General features: G+C 49.7%; 2 protein-coding genes across 6 annotated transcripts in view; one reads left to right on the top strand and one right to left on the bottom strand.

Annotated features, from left to right (window-relative positions):
• LOC139233915 (sorting nexin-11-like) overlaps window positions 1-13,700 on the top strand; it is a 368,480-nt gene that overhangs the window by 26,826 nt on the left and 327,954 nt on the right. The window lies entirely within an intron of this gene.
• Window positions 11,008-13,029, bottom strand: LOC139233997 (zinc finger protein 862-like). Its single transcript, XM_070864781.1, has 2 exons — window positions 12,987-13,029; window positions 11,008-12,818 (listed from the first exon to the last, which is right to left on the bottom strand). Exons 1-2 carry the CDS (start codon window positions 13,027-13,029, stop codon window positions 11,008-11,010), a joined length of 1,854 nt encoding a protein of 617 aa, XP_070720882.1.

The following is a 13,700-nucleotide window of genomic DNA, read 5'->3' as shown; positions in this document are numbered from 1 at the left end:
GGAGCGCCGCACTGTCGGAGGGGCAGTACTGAGGGAGTGCCGCACTGTCGGAGGGGCAGTACTGAGGGAGCGCCGCACTGTCGGCGGGACAGTACTGAGGGAGTGCCGCACTGTCGGAGGGGCAGTACTGAGGGAGCGCCGCACCGTCGGCGGGACAGTACTGAGGGAGCACCGCACCATCAGAGGGGCAGTAATGAGGGAGTGCTGCACTGTGGAAGGGGCAGTACTGAGGGAGTGCTGCACTGTCGGAGGGGCAGTACTGAGGGAGTGCTGCACTGTGGAAGGGGCAGTACTGGGGGAGTGCTGCATTGTGGGAGCTACCGTCTTTCGGATGCCCTCTCAGGTGGACGTAAAAGATCCCACGGCACTATTTTGAAGAAGAGCAGGGGAGTTCTCCCCGGTGTCCTGGGGCCAATATTTATCCCTCAATCAACGGCACTAGAACAGATTATCACATTGCTTTTTGTGGGAGCTTGCTGTGGGCAAATTGGTTGCCACGTTTCCTACATTACAACAGTGATTACACTCCAAAAAGTACTTGATTGGCTGTAAAGCGCATTGGGACGTCCTGGGGTTGTGAGAGGCGCTATAGAAATGCAAGTTCTTTCTTTCTTTGCAAGTCGTTTTTATGAAGTGTGAATGGAGGAAATTCAACTGTGACTTGTGACTTGGCAAACTGACCCCATTTGCACCAGGCTCAACGGGGGAAACGCATGCATTGGATTAAGAGGCACAGTTTGTTGTATCAAGCGATTGATTGAGTTGTTCCTTGCTTCATTACCTGATGACCACACATGCCCTTGCCAACAGTTGTAGCTGGATCAGGAGCAGGAATCCTGGCTGATTTTCCCCCCGCCACTCCCCTTCCCTATCACAGAAGTATTAATGCCAGTGGTGCAGCCTGTATGAGCACCCCAGCTAAGAACATAAGATATAGGAGCAGGAGTAGGCCACCTGGCCCCTCGAGCCTGCTTCGCCATTCAATAATATCATGGCTGATCCGATAACCCTTCACTCCCTTATCGCTCAAAGATCTGTCTATCTCTGCCTTAAATGTATTCAATGACCCAGCCTCCACAATTCTCTGGGGCAAAGAATTCACACATTTACAACCTTCTGAGAGAAGAAATTCCTCCTCATCTCCATTTTAAATGGGCGGCCCCCTAAGCTTGACTAACTCCGTAAAGACCAGGGATTGCAGTCGGGGTTGCCCTGACCTGCATGGGTCAGTCTAATGTTTGCATTGTGCACAGAATGAAGAGTATGCCTCGGGTTGCCAACTCTGGTTGAGCATATTCCTGGAGGTTCATATCGTGTCATCTCACAGTGTCAGCCGCGACTTAATGAGTAGTGCACTTGCCTCTGAGTCAGAAGGTTGTGGGTTCAAGTCCCACTCCAGGGACTTGAGCACAAAGAAAGCTAGGCTGACACTCCAGTGCAGTGCTGGGTGAATGCTGCACTGTTGGAGGTGTCGTCTATCGCATGAGACGTTAAACCGAGGCCCGGTCTGCACTCTCAGGTAGACGTAAAAGATCCCACGACACTATTTCAAAGAAGAGCAGGAGAGTTATCCCCGGTGTCCTGGGGCCAATATTTATCTCTCAATCAACATAACAAAAAAAGAATATCTGGTCATTATCACATTGCTGTTAGTGGGAGCTTGCTGTGCACAAATTGGCTGCTGCGTTTCCTACATTACAACAGTGACTACACTCCAAAAGAACTTCATTGGCTGTAAAGCGCTTTGACACGTCCGATGATCGTGAAAGGCCTATATAAATGCAAATCTGTAAGTCTTTCTTTCATGACCCCCATTCTCCACCCATCCTCCCCTGCCAGTCTTTATTTCATCGATCTCCAATATTTTTACCACTAATAAAAGTGTTCAAAGATAATGTATAAAAACACACTTTTTAAATTTTAATGTTTCTCCTGCGTTTATCCGATCTTTAACTCCTGGAGTGTTGGCAACCCCTCGCCATGCTGCTCCTGAGACCCGCCACTGCCCCCCTCAGCAATGTCGGGAAGTACTTCACGTACAATTAGTTATGTTGAGGTGCAGTGACCTGTTATATAGGCCAATGAAGCAGCCATTTGTGAACAGGAAGATCCCGCAAATGGCAATAATATGAGCGGCTGTGTGGCCGATGGGGCCCAGGACACGGGGAGAAGTTCCTGCCGTTTTTCGAATCGTGCGATGGGACCTTTTAAGATCCGCCCGAACAGTCGGGCGAAGCTTCGGGTTTATCAGCTCGCTTGAAGGCCGGGACCTCCGACAGCGCGGCGCTCCCTCAGCACCGCCCCTCCGACAGCGCGGCGCTCCCTCAGTACTGCACTTGGAGAACAGCCCGAGATTATGTGCTCAAGTCCCTGGGGTGGGGCTTGAACCCACAACCTCTGACTCCGAGCCAAGAGTGCTGCCAAAAAGTGACAACGCAGTGATTTAACAAAAATGGTATGTCACGCGTCATATTATTCGTGGAGCCCAGTTGCCTTACACGAGCCATTAAGAGGGTAGAATGGGGGCTTACCTCTGTTTAATCCATGTGTACAGAGCATATGTGTGGACTGCCACCATACATTATTTCTCTACCAGTACGCAGTCGGCAGGAAACTGCCTCCGTCACACTGGCAGTGATGTTTAGCAGCAGGTGAATGCCTTTCGTTGCGTACTCTGCACTTGACATCATTGCCATGGGGACTGGGATTTTTGGCTTTTTGCCCAAAGATTGGGCGGGGGGTGGGGGAATATGTAAGCGATGGTCATGTGCGTTGGGGGAGTGGCTGGGAGTTACGGTAGCGGGGGGTTCATTCATGTGCGAGTACACAAAAGAAACTAACGGTAAGCCGAGGTAATGATCATTTTTAGAACGGAATGGAAAGGCAAGAAACTCGACCTCAGTCCACAACACCCAGCCGCGATCTGAAATGGTTTATTTGTTAAATTGTGGAGAGAGGAAAAAAACCCCCGTGCGTTTAGCCTTTAAGTGGAATCTATATTTTGTAAAGGGGAGCAAAATAACTGCAGCAAAGGATTGAGGCTCGATTAATTAGCAGCAAGACAAATCAGATGGAAAGAAAGCTGTGAATGCTGGAAGTCAGAAATAACAAAAAATAAGTGCTGGAAATACACGTCCGATCTGAAGAGACAAAAGCCCAGTTAATAATTCAGAAACCTTTGTTACCTCTAGACTTGACTACTCCAACGCACTCCTGGCTGGCCTCCCACGTTCTATTCTACGTAAACTAGAGGTGATCCAAAACTCGGCCGCCCATGTCCTAACTCGCACCAAGTCCCACTCACCCATCACCCCTGCGTTTGCTGAACTACATTGGCTCCCGGTTAAGCAATGTCTCGATCTCAAAATTCTCATCCTTATTTTCAACTCTCTCCATGGCCCTCGCCTCTCCCTATCTCTGTAATCTCCTCCATGCTGCTCCCAGGCCGCCGCTCGCCGCTCCTTTTAAGGCCCCGACTTGCCGCAGATGTTCTCTCGCAGGTCGGAGCTGCCACGCTTAAAAGGAGAATACCACCCCGCGGAACAGCGCGAGCTGGTGCAGGAGGGCGACGGCAGTGAAGAGGGCGACTGGATTGGACGTCACCATAACCTAGGTCACTGTTTGGAGCGTGGGCAGGTACAGCAGGAGCGGCGAGGTCGGGCCGAAGGAGCGGCGAGAGAGAGGCGTGGTTTTGGAGCCCAGAAGAGACGAGGGCCCGGGGCAGCACGGGCCAGCCCACACTGCGATATGTGTGTGCACTAGGTCCGTGCAGCAGAGCTGTTCTCCAGTTGTCTTGGTTAATCCTTGCCACTGGACCAAGACCTAGCTCTGTCAAGCCCGTGTGGTGGCTGATGTGCAACGGCCACCCCACGTTAAAAAAATCCACGCACAGGCATCTTCCACCCTTCAGGATGTAGTTCGGGATCCGGAATATTGGGTCCTTCATTGAACCACCTGTGAGCTCATTGAACACATCCTTTTTTGGTGTGGAAGCAAGTCATCCTCGATTCGAGCAACTGCCCAAGAAGAATCATCTCCTCCAGCCCCACAACCCCCCGAGATGTCTGCTCTCCTCTAATTCTGCCCTCCTGACCATCCCTGATTATAATCGCTCAACCATTGGTGGCCGTGCCTTCAGCTGCCTGGGCCACACGCTCTGGAACTCCCTGTCTAAACCTCTCCAACTCTTTTTCCTCCTTCAAGACGCTCCTTAAAACCTACCTCTTTGACCGAGCGTTTGGTCACCTGCCCTAATTTCTACTTCTGTAGCTCGGTGTCAAATTTGTTTTGTCTTATAACACTAATATATGAAGCACCTTGGGACGTTTTACTACGTTCAAGGCGCTATATAAATACAAGTCGTTGTTGTTGAAGCAAGACCTCTGATTTTATATTTTCATGCAATGACGGAATGCCAGCCCCAAAACTCCAATTAATAAATCCTGGAATCCCGTGCAATTAAAAACTAAATTTGACTTTATCCAGTTCCTGTAAATCAGTGATCTTGGCTGGAAGCCTTGCAGTTTCATGTGAAAGTCCAGGAAATTGGAATATTTCTTTCCATATAAAGGCAGTTGGCAAACTCTCGAGTAGGCTGTCTGCGTTGCGCTGTTTTTGTGTCAAAGCCTTCATGGGAAGTACAGAAAAACACACAGGAGCTGGAAGGAGCAAGGGGCTTTTACAATCATAGAAAGGTTACAGCACAGAAGGAGGCCATTTGGCCCTTCGAGACTGACTGACTCCCCACCCCACCCCAACCCCCTCCCCTCCCCAGTGGCCATGGCTTCTGTTACCAGGGCCCTAAACTCTGAAATTCCCTGCCTAAACCTCCCCACCTCTCTTTCCTCCTTCAAGACGATCCTTAAAACCTACCTCTTTGCCCAAGCTTTTGGTCACCAGCGCTAATTTTTAGCAGAAGCGTTACAAGGACACCCTCACAGCCTCCCTGGTAAAAGTGCGACATCACCACTGACACCTGGGAGTCCCTGGCCATAGACTGCCCGAGGTGGAGAAAGTGCATTCGGGAGGGCGATGAGTTCTTCGAGTCTCAACGCAAAGAGCATGAAGAGGCCAAGTGCAGGCAGCGGAAGGAGCGCGCGGCAAACCAGCCCCACCCACCCCTTCCCTCGACGAATGTCTGTCCCACCTGCGACAGGGTCTGTGGCTCTCGTATTGGACTGTTCAGTCACCAGAGAACTCACTGGGAGTGGAAGCAAGTCTTCCTCGATTCCGAGGGACTGCCTATGATGATGATGCGATAAAAATAACAGCGAGTCGCATAATACTCCTGTGCAGCGTCTTGGGACGTTTCACTATGTGAAAGGCGCTATATAAATACAGGTTGTTATCTTGACAGTTCTCTTTAGACAGTGTCAGTGGCACAGCTGGCTAAAGCACCAATGAGCGATGGGCATTCCTCCCGCCCGACACTGTCCCTGGCCCTGGACTTTCAGCCCCCTGTATTCAGTTGTTGGATCCACAGTAATAAACTATATTCCCCCCCACCCCCGTTTGCCTCCCATAATTCACTGTTTCCCCAGGTGAATGCCAGCCAGCTATGACTTGACCCAAATGTCTGCCAATTACTCGCCTGTAAACTGACTGCCAGGGGGGGGATCAGGAAAGCAGCGTAGAACTGGTTGTCCACTCAGTATTGTTCCCGCCCCGCCCCCGTCCGCTGTAGGTCCACACAGACCTCTGCTCCCTCCTACCCCCCCGCCCCCCCCCCCCCAAACCCAACAGCAACAATAACTTGTATTTATATAGCGCCTTTAATGTAGTGAAACGTCTCAAGGCTGGGACTAACAAATCTAGAGCCCCCTGGATGTCGCGGGGCATACAGGGTAGGATAAAGAGAAAAGGGAAGGCTTGTGACAGATACCGAGGGCTCAATACTGCAGAATCTCTTGGACTATAGAAAGTCCAGGGGTAAAATTAAAAAGGATATTAGGAAAGCAAAGCAAGAGCATGAAACATTCTTGGCAAATAAAATCAAGGAAAACCCAAAGATGTTTTATGAATATATTAAGAACAAGAGGATAACTAAAGAAAGGGTAGGGCCTATTAGAGACCATGAGGGTAATCTGTGTGTGGAGGCGGAAGATGTGGGTACGGTTCTTAATGAATACTTTGCCTCTGTTTTCACAAAAGAGAGGGGCGATGCAGACACTGCTATCGAGGAGGAGGAGGAGGAGTGTGAAATATTAGATGAAATAAACATAGTGAGAGAGGAGGTAGTAAAGGGTTTTGCAGCTTTGAAAGTTTGTTGCCTGGAGTGGAGAATCTAAGCTATGAGGAAAGATTGGATAGGTCGGATTTGTTTTCCTTGAAACAGAGAAGGCTGAGGGGAGACCTCATTGAAGTGTATAAAATTATGAAGAGCCTAGATATAGTGGATAGAAAGGGCCTATTTCCCTTAGCTGAGGGGTCAACAACCAGGGGGCATAAATTTATAGTAATTGGTAGAAGGTTTAGAGAAGATTTGAGGGGAAATGTCTTCACCCAGAGGGTGGTGGGGGTCTGGAACTCACTGCCTGAAAGGGTGGTAGAGGCAGAAACCCTTACCACATTTAAAAAGTACTTGGATGTGCACCTGAACTGCCGTAACCTGCAGGGTTAATGGAATTAGGCTGGATGGCCTCTTGTTGGCTGGCGTGGACACGATGGGCCGAAATGGCCTCCTTCCGTGCTGTAAACTTCTATGATTCTATGATATGAAGGCGCTTCACAGGAGTATTATGCGCTAAAAATTTGACACCGAACTGCATAAGTAGAAGTTAGGGCAGGTGACCAAAAGCTTGGTCAAAGAGGTATGTTTTAAGGAGCGTCTTCAAGGAGGTAGAGAGGCAGAGAGGTTTAGGCAGGGAGTTCCAAAGCTTGGGCCCAGGCAACAGAAGGCATGGCCACCAATGGTTGAGCAGCTGTAAGCAGGGATGCTCAGGAGATTTAGAGGAGTTTTGATCTCTCGAGGGATTGTGGGGCTGGAGGAGATTACCCAGATGCAATCCCTCGTGCCATGACTGCTATCAGGAACCTGAAGGTTTATGAGCTGTGCCTTTTACCAAGTCCGACACTGGACAAGGGGAGGGACTGTGGCTTGAGTCCAGATACTGAAGATTAGTTCCCTCAACCTCTCCACCTCTCTCTCCTCTAAGATGCTCCTTAAAACCGGTGACCTGTTTGACCAACATTTGTCCTGATATCTCCTTCTGTGGTTCGCTGTCAAATTTTGATTGATAATGCTCTTGTGAAGCACCTTGGAATGTTTTGCTACTTTAAAGGCGCTATATAAATGCAAGTTGTTGCAGGTTTTCATTTACCCTAATCGAATCCTAGAATCTTGCAGCACAGAAGGAGACCACTCGGCCCATCGTGCCTGTGCCGGCTCTGTGAAAGAGATATCCAATTAGTCCCGCTCCCCCTGCTCTTTCCCCAAAACCCCACAAATCTTTCCTCGTCAAGTATGTATCCAATTCCCTTTTGAAAGCTACTGTTGAATCTGCTTCCACCGCCCTCTCAGGCAGCGTGTTCCACAACAACTCTGCGAAAAAAAAGTCTCTGGTTCTTTTGCCAATTTATCTTAAACCTGTGTCCTCTGGTTACTGACCCTTCTGCCACTGGAAACAGTATCTCCTTATTTACTCTATCAAAACCCCTCATAAGTGTGTGTGTGTGTGTGTGATACAGGTTCATAATTTCCACACTTTGGTACTTTATATCTCTGTTTATGAAGCCCAAGATTCCGTAAGCCTTGTTAACTGCTTTCTCAACCTGCCCTCCCACAGAACCGACCCCTGGGGAACACCACTGTATACCTTCCTCCAGTTCGAGAAACAACCGTTCATCACTGCTCTCTCTTTCCTGTCACTTAGCCAGTGTCGTATCCAGGCTGCCACTGTCCCTTTTATTCTACGGGCTTCAACTTTGCCAGCAAGCCTATTAGGTGGCACTTTGCCGACCGTCTTTCGGCAATCCATGTACGTCACGTATGAGTGGATAAAATCAGCGGGGGTGCTCTGGTTGAGTCCTATTAAATCTGAAGAATGTTTTCTGTCCAGTTATGATCAGCATGGACTTGGGCTTGGTAGGGGCATCACAGCATCACAGTACGTGAAACACACAATACTTCAATCATTTTAACATTGAATGCCTGCATTAAAGATGCACACAATCCTATTTTTTTTTTTAAACAGAGGTGAATGTCCTGGCCAGCATTTATCCCTCAACCAACATCACTAAAAAATAGACTTTTGGTTCATTATCTCATTGTTGTTTGTGGGTGCTTGTTATGTGTAAATAGGCTGCAGCGTTTCCAACATTACAACACTGACTACATCGCAAATGTACTTAACCGGCAATGATGACTTAACTGGCAAGATTTAAAAATAAAAGTTGCCATCACGCATCAGTCTCTAGCTGGCTAAGCCTCTGCCAGCATTGCTGTGCAGTGTAAAGGACTGACTCGGGTTACCTCATCCCTGGCCTATTCACATCCTCGGCCAAGATGAGGAGCTCTGGGAGTGATGGAAACCTCTTGAAGTGGAGGTTGAATTTCTGACTCTGTTACTTTTTTTTTTCCTTTCTGCTCTCAATGTGCCCCCAAAGGAAATCTCCATCTTGTGGGGCAATTGTTTAGCAGGGATGCAAACTTGTGCGATCTATTCGGCATGACTCAGTCCCATGCCACGTTGAGGCATTTACCCACTAAGCCATCAGGGGGAGCTGGCCGCAGAGTACTCTGCAACGCAGACCTTCTGCAGTTTGTGGTAAAATCGAAAATGACGATATTTTCACAACAGTCCTAGGTTGCTGCAGGGCCCATCCATGCCCCGTGCTCCCGAGCGGTGAGTTCTCGATTTCACTGCCTGAGAAGCTGCCAGGCAGAGTGGGAGCCAGCTTCCTCCGCAGAAAGCGAGCCAGATCCGCTCCAGCCCACTCCCCAGGCCGTGGGAGAGACCTGTGATCGGGCCATCCCCCTCGCCACTGCCTCTGTGCAGCGGGATGCAGCTGGGAATAATTTAGCAAGCCAAGAAAACTTCTATATTTTGGGGTAAATTTTGAGCTGATGAAGGCGAAAGACGTCTTTGCAGGCAGAATGGGGCAGGTTCAATTTCAGGTACAATGCCGTAAAGTTCCCTTTACTGTGACTTCGACAGTATACCTTCATTTCATTGCGATCCCTGAAAACCCAGGGAGAGAGGACCTGAGGGAGGGAGGGAGGATTGTGTGTGCGCGCGTGTGTGTGCTAGGCCCATGGTCTCCAAGGGTCTTGGGTCCCCTTGTCATTGGACCAAGACCTTGCTCTGTTAAGTTCATGTGGTAGTTGGTGTGCAATGGCCACCCCACGTTGAAAGAATTCACGTACAGGCATCTTCCACCCTCTAAAATGAAGTTCGGGATCTGGAACGTCTGGACCCTCATGGACAACCCCAACAGCGACAGACCCACCTGTGACAGAGACCCTAGTTCCCACATTGGACTCATCAGCCACCTTAGAACTCATGTTCGAATGGAAGCAAGTCACCCTCGACTCCGAGGGACTGCCTAAGATCTGAAGCATCGTCTTCCACTCCTGACACCAGCCTCTGGGTGCGTTTGCCAAATTAGGGGCACTTTTTGTGCTGTGGGACACCACCCAATTGCTGTGGGCCTCCTGTGGTGTATGATTCTGTGACCCTTGTAGCCAGCAGAGGGAGCAGGCTTTCCCTTCAGTCCAGGCTGTGATTGAACTATGGTCCCAGAGACAAAAGGCCAATGTTCCAACTCACCCGGGCATCCAGCTCCCCTCAAAACCCTTTCATATTCTTGTAACTTGTGATATACCATTATGTAAATTTAGTAAGAGATCAAAGGCATTCTCCCCATTTTATAAAAACAACCCCACAAAACAGTGAAGAGATACAAGTGTGTGATTGGAATTCACAAATTTAACAGAAAGCGGACGTTAAATGCTTCAGATTCAGCAGAGCACTCGATTAGTTTTGGTCAATCATACAGGAAACAGCGCTTAAGGCTCCACTTGAGCCCATAATCCAGGCCGACACTCTGTCCAGTGCTGAGGGAGCGCTGCACTGTCGAAGGAGCCGTCTTTCGGATGAGACGTTAAACCGAGGCCCAGCTTGCTCCCCATGGTTGACGTAAAAGATCCCACGGCACTATTTCGACGAAGAGCAGGGATGTTAACCCCGGTGTCCTGGGGCCACTATTTATCCCTCTACCAACATCACTAAAACAGATTATCTGGTCATTATCAATCATCTGATCATTGCTGTTTGTGGGAGCTTACTGTGCACAAATTGGCTGCCGCATTTCCTACATAACAGTGACTTCAAAAAGCACTTCATTGGCTGTGGGAGAGGGAGGAAGCCTGTGTGTGATGCAGGGAGGCCCAACAAAGAGACGGGTTAAATACATTAGAAACTGGGAGCTTTCGAATAAAAAAAAAAAGGGAACACAGACCAGCTTTGCAATGAATTACTCGCATCAATTTTTCTGGCCAGCTTTTCTCGCTCGACCAATGATTAGTTTCATGGCTGTTTGTGGGATCTTCCTGTAGGCGAAATGGCTACTGTGGTTGCGTGCACAAGAACAAGTCTTGCACTACAAAGCAGTTTCTTGTTTGTGGAAACGCTTTGCGGTGATTCTGAGAGATGCAAGGAGCCTGCCCTGGTCACTTCGATACCACCCCAGGAATGGAGGTAGGGTTTGGGGGTGCGGGGGGGGGGGGGCGCGACAGGATTATCAGAAATGGCAAAGTCAGCACAACTGATTATCACTAGTGTCGAATTTTAGGAACAAAAAGTGAGGAGGGGGAAGGTTTTTGGTCAGATTCTTTTTGGGCCAGAGTCTCTACATTTTGGCTACCAGTAAGCTCCTGTTTCAGTGAGAAGCCGTGTCGATTTTTGGGATTCCCAGACTTTGACAGCAGATAGGCTTCCCTTCTTTTTCTTCTCGCTTATAACGAGCAACAACAGAAACCCAAGAACCAGTTCCAGTCTCTGAAAGCCTCTAACTCTTTTGCTGATGTGCCCCGTTGGCTTTGATGGACGCCCACTTGGAGTAGGCGGCTACAAAGTTGAACTCCTTGATTGGCGGCCCATGGATAGAGATCTTGATCAGGTTCTCCAGCGACCTGCTGGTCAGCGAGTTCCCGAGCTTGGTCCTCAGCGAGTGCTGCCTGCCGAACGGGCCGTCCAGGTCCGCCGTGGGAATGGGCAGGACCAGGTATCTTTCCGCCAGCGAGCTGACGACGGGAAACATCAGTTTCTGCTTGAGCGCCAGCTCGCACACGTCCTTGGCGCTGGTGAGCGCGTGGACACCCGGCCGCGACTCCACAAAGTTCATGAAGCTGACCAGCTCCTGCTTGCAGCTCATCTCGAAATCGTCCTTGTCGCCCTCGTCGGAGAGGGCGGACAGGTAGTCGGTCACAGTCTGGATGTGCCTACTCTTGGAGTCGGGGGCGTGCGCTGGGTCGAATATCGCAGTCATGGCCGTCATGGTGGCCGCGTCTTTGGCTTCCGAGAACCTGGCCTTGAGGTCACGCGTGAGATTCTCGAGGAAGATTCTGCAGGTGCTTTCCGCCTCCGTCCGCTGGCGCCGACCCCCTTTTATCCGGTGGTTCTGAAACGTGAAGGAGCAGTCGGCAAGGCCCTCGTCCCACATGTTGGGCGGCAGTGCGGCCAGGAGGTTCTTGAGCATCTCGCCGGCCCTTTCAGCGCTCAACTTGTTAATCGTCGTGACTGTCGACTTCAAGAGTGGGTGCACGATTGAGAAATCCACATTGGAGGTCTGGTAACTTTTGCACAGAATGTAGAGCTGGTGGAGAATGTCAGCCAGGAAATGACTGCAATGCAAAAACTTGTAGGTGCACATAGTCTTTGCTAGTCCGGCACCTCTGGCCGAACGACTGTCCTGGAGCACCGAGACCAGATTGCCAAAATTGCGGATCACTGCTTCAACCGACGCTCTAACTGTAAGCCACCTAGATGGAAAGATATCCTTGAACGGGCTGCTCTGTTTGTGTGTGTCCCTGAGTATTTTCTGCATGGCCTCGAGCCCCTCCCTGTTCTTCGGCAAGTCAACAAAGTATTTATAAACAGAATCGAGGATTTGCTGGTACTTCACCAGGTAAGGGACGGTGTCGGCCGCGGACATGCTGCTGAGGGCTAGTCGATGAGCAATGCAGTGAATAGATAAGAGACCGGGTGCCTGTGCCTTTAACTGAGTCACCACACCGTTCTTGCATTCAGCTGTGACCGCAGCCCCGTCAATCGCAAACCCGCACATCTGTTTCATGTCTAGATCCTTCTCCTTGAGCACGTCGGCTAACTCTGCCGCGATCTTCTCCGCCGTGACCTCCGCCCGCAGTCTTTTGACCGCCAAGAAGTAAGTTTTGGGCTCGTAACCTCCCGCAACGTGCTCGATGATTCGCAGGTACAGGAACAGACATGGCTCGGTGAAGCAGTCTTCGGACTCATCGACCAGGATGCTGAAGCAGTTACTGGACCGCGCCCTTTTCAGGATTCCTTCGTCCATCACTTCAGCGATGGCCTGCTGGAAATCCTCGATCGACTGGTCGTCCTGGTAGGAGACGAGCTTGTCCGACTGCAGCCCAGCCAGGTCAGTGAGACCCTGAATCAAGCACAGCTCGTGCAGAGCTCCTGTTGAGGAGTTGGGGATCATCTCTTTGGCTGCAAAATACACATTGCGAAGAATGCACGTTGCCGTTTGCTCCAACTTTTTAAGGGATTCCTCTTGGACCTTGACTGTAGTGGTGCTCTTTTTGGCAGACTGCAAGCCTCCTTTGTAACTGTTCTCACCTAAGTGTTAAAACAGAATGGAAAATACATACAGTTAAAACCGTCAGAGAGATTCTGCCTCGTGATGTGCTGCAGGTTCCATGTGCGTTGGATGCCTTGTGTGGCCTTGCCCAAGGTGACTGCATTGTATTAAATCTGATGGTAACCCATTCATTTTAAGGAAGTTACCATACGAACATACATACGAAAGTGTCGGACAGGAAAAGACCATCTAGCCTGTCCTATACAGTTGTGATGCTCCATGCAGGTCACTCCGCACCTCATTATGTGGGAACGGTAGCATTGTGGTTATGTTACTGGGCTAGTAATCCAGAGACCTGGACTAATGATCCCGAGACATGAGTTCAAATCCCACCACGGCAGCTGGGGAATTTAAATTCCGTTAATTTATGAATCTGGAATAAAAAGCTAGTATCAGTAATGGTGACCATGAAACCCCCGGATTGTCGTAAAAACCCAACTGGTTCACTAATGCCCTTTGGGGAAGGAAATCTGCCGCCCTTACCCGGTCTGACCGATATGTGACTCCAGACCCACAGCAACGTGGTTGACTCTTAACTGCCCTTTGAAATGGCCCAGGAGACACTCAGTTCTCGAGAGCAATTAGAGATGGGAAATAAATTCACATCCTGTGAATAAATTAAAATAACAGTAATTAGGAAAGGCGGAAAAACCCTAAATCTAGAAAATTCCTCTCACGCCACACAAACTGTGAAGCGAGCCTGGGACGTTCTGAACTGTGTGGCATTTCACTGCAGCAAGCAGTACCAGCACTCAATGGAATCGTCAAGGAGACGTCATATTTAGACTTAATGAGTACAGAGCCCAGAATTAATTACAACACCCCCAGCCCCGGCACTTTTACTCTAGCTGCTGTCTGTC

The sequence above is a fragment of the Pristiophorus japonicus genome, chromosome 21 (genome assembly GCF_044704955.1).
Source record: "Pristiophorus japonicus isolate sPriJap1 chromosome 21, sPriJap1.hap1, whole genome shotgun sequence".
In the NCBI taxonomy this organism is placed as follows: Eukaryota; Metazoa; Chordata; class Chondrichthyes; family Pristiophoridae; genus Pristiophorus; species Pristiophorus japonicus.
The sequence above is the reverse complement of the archived record's forward strand: the minus strand, read 5'-3'. Positions and strand labels throughout refer to the sequence as shown.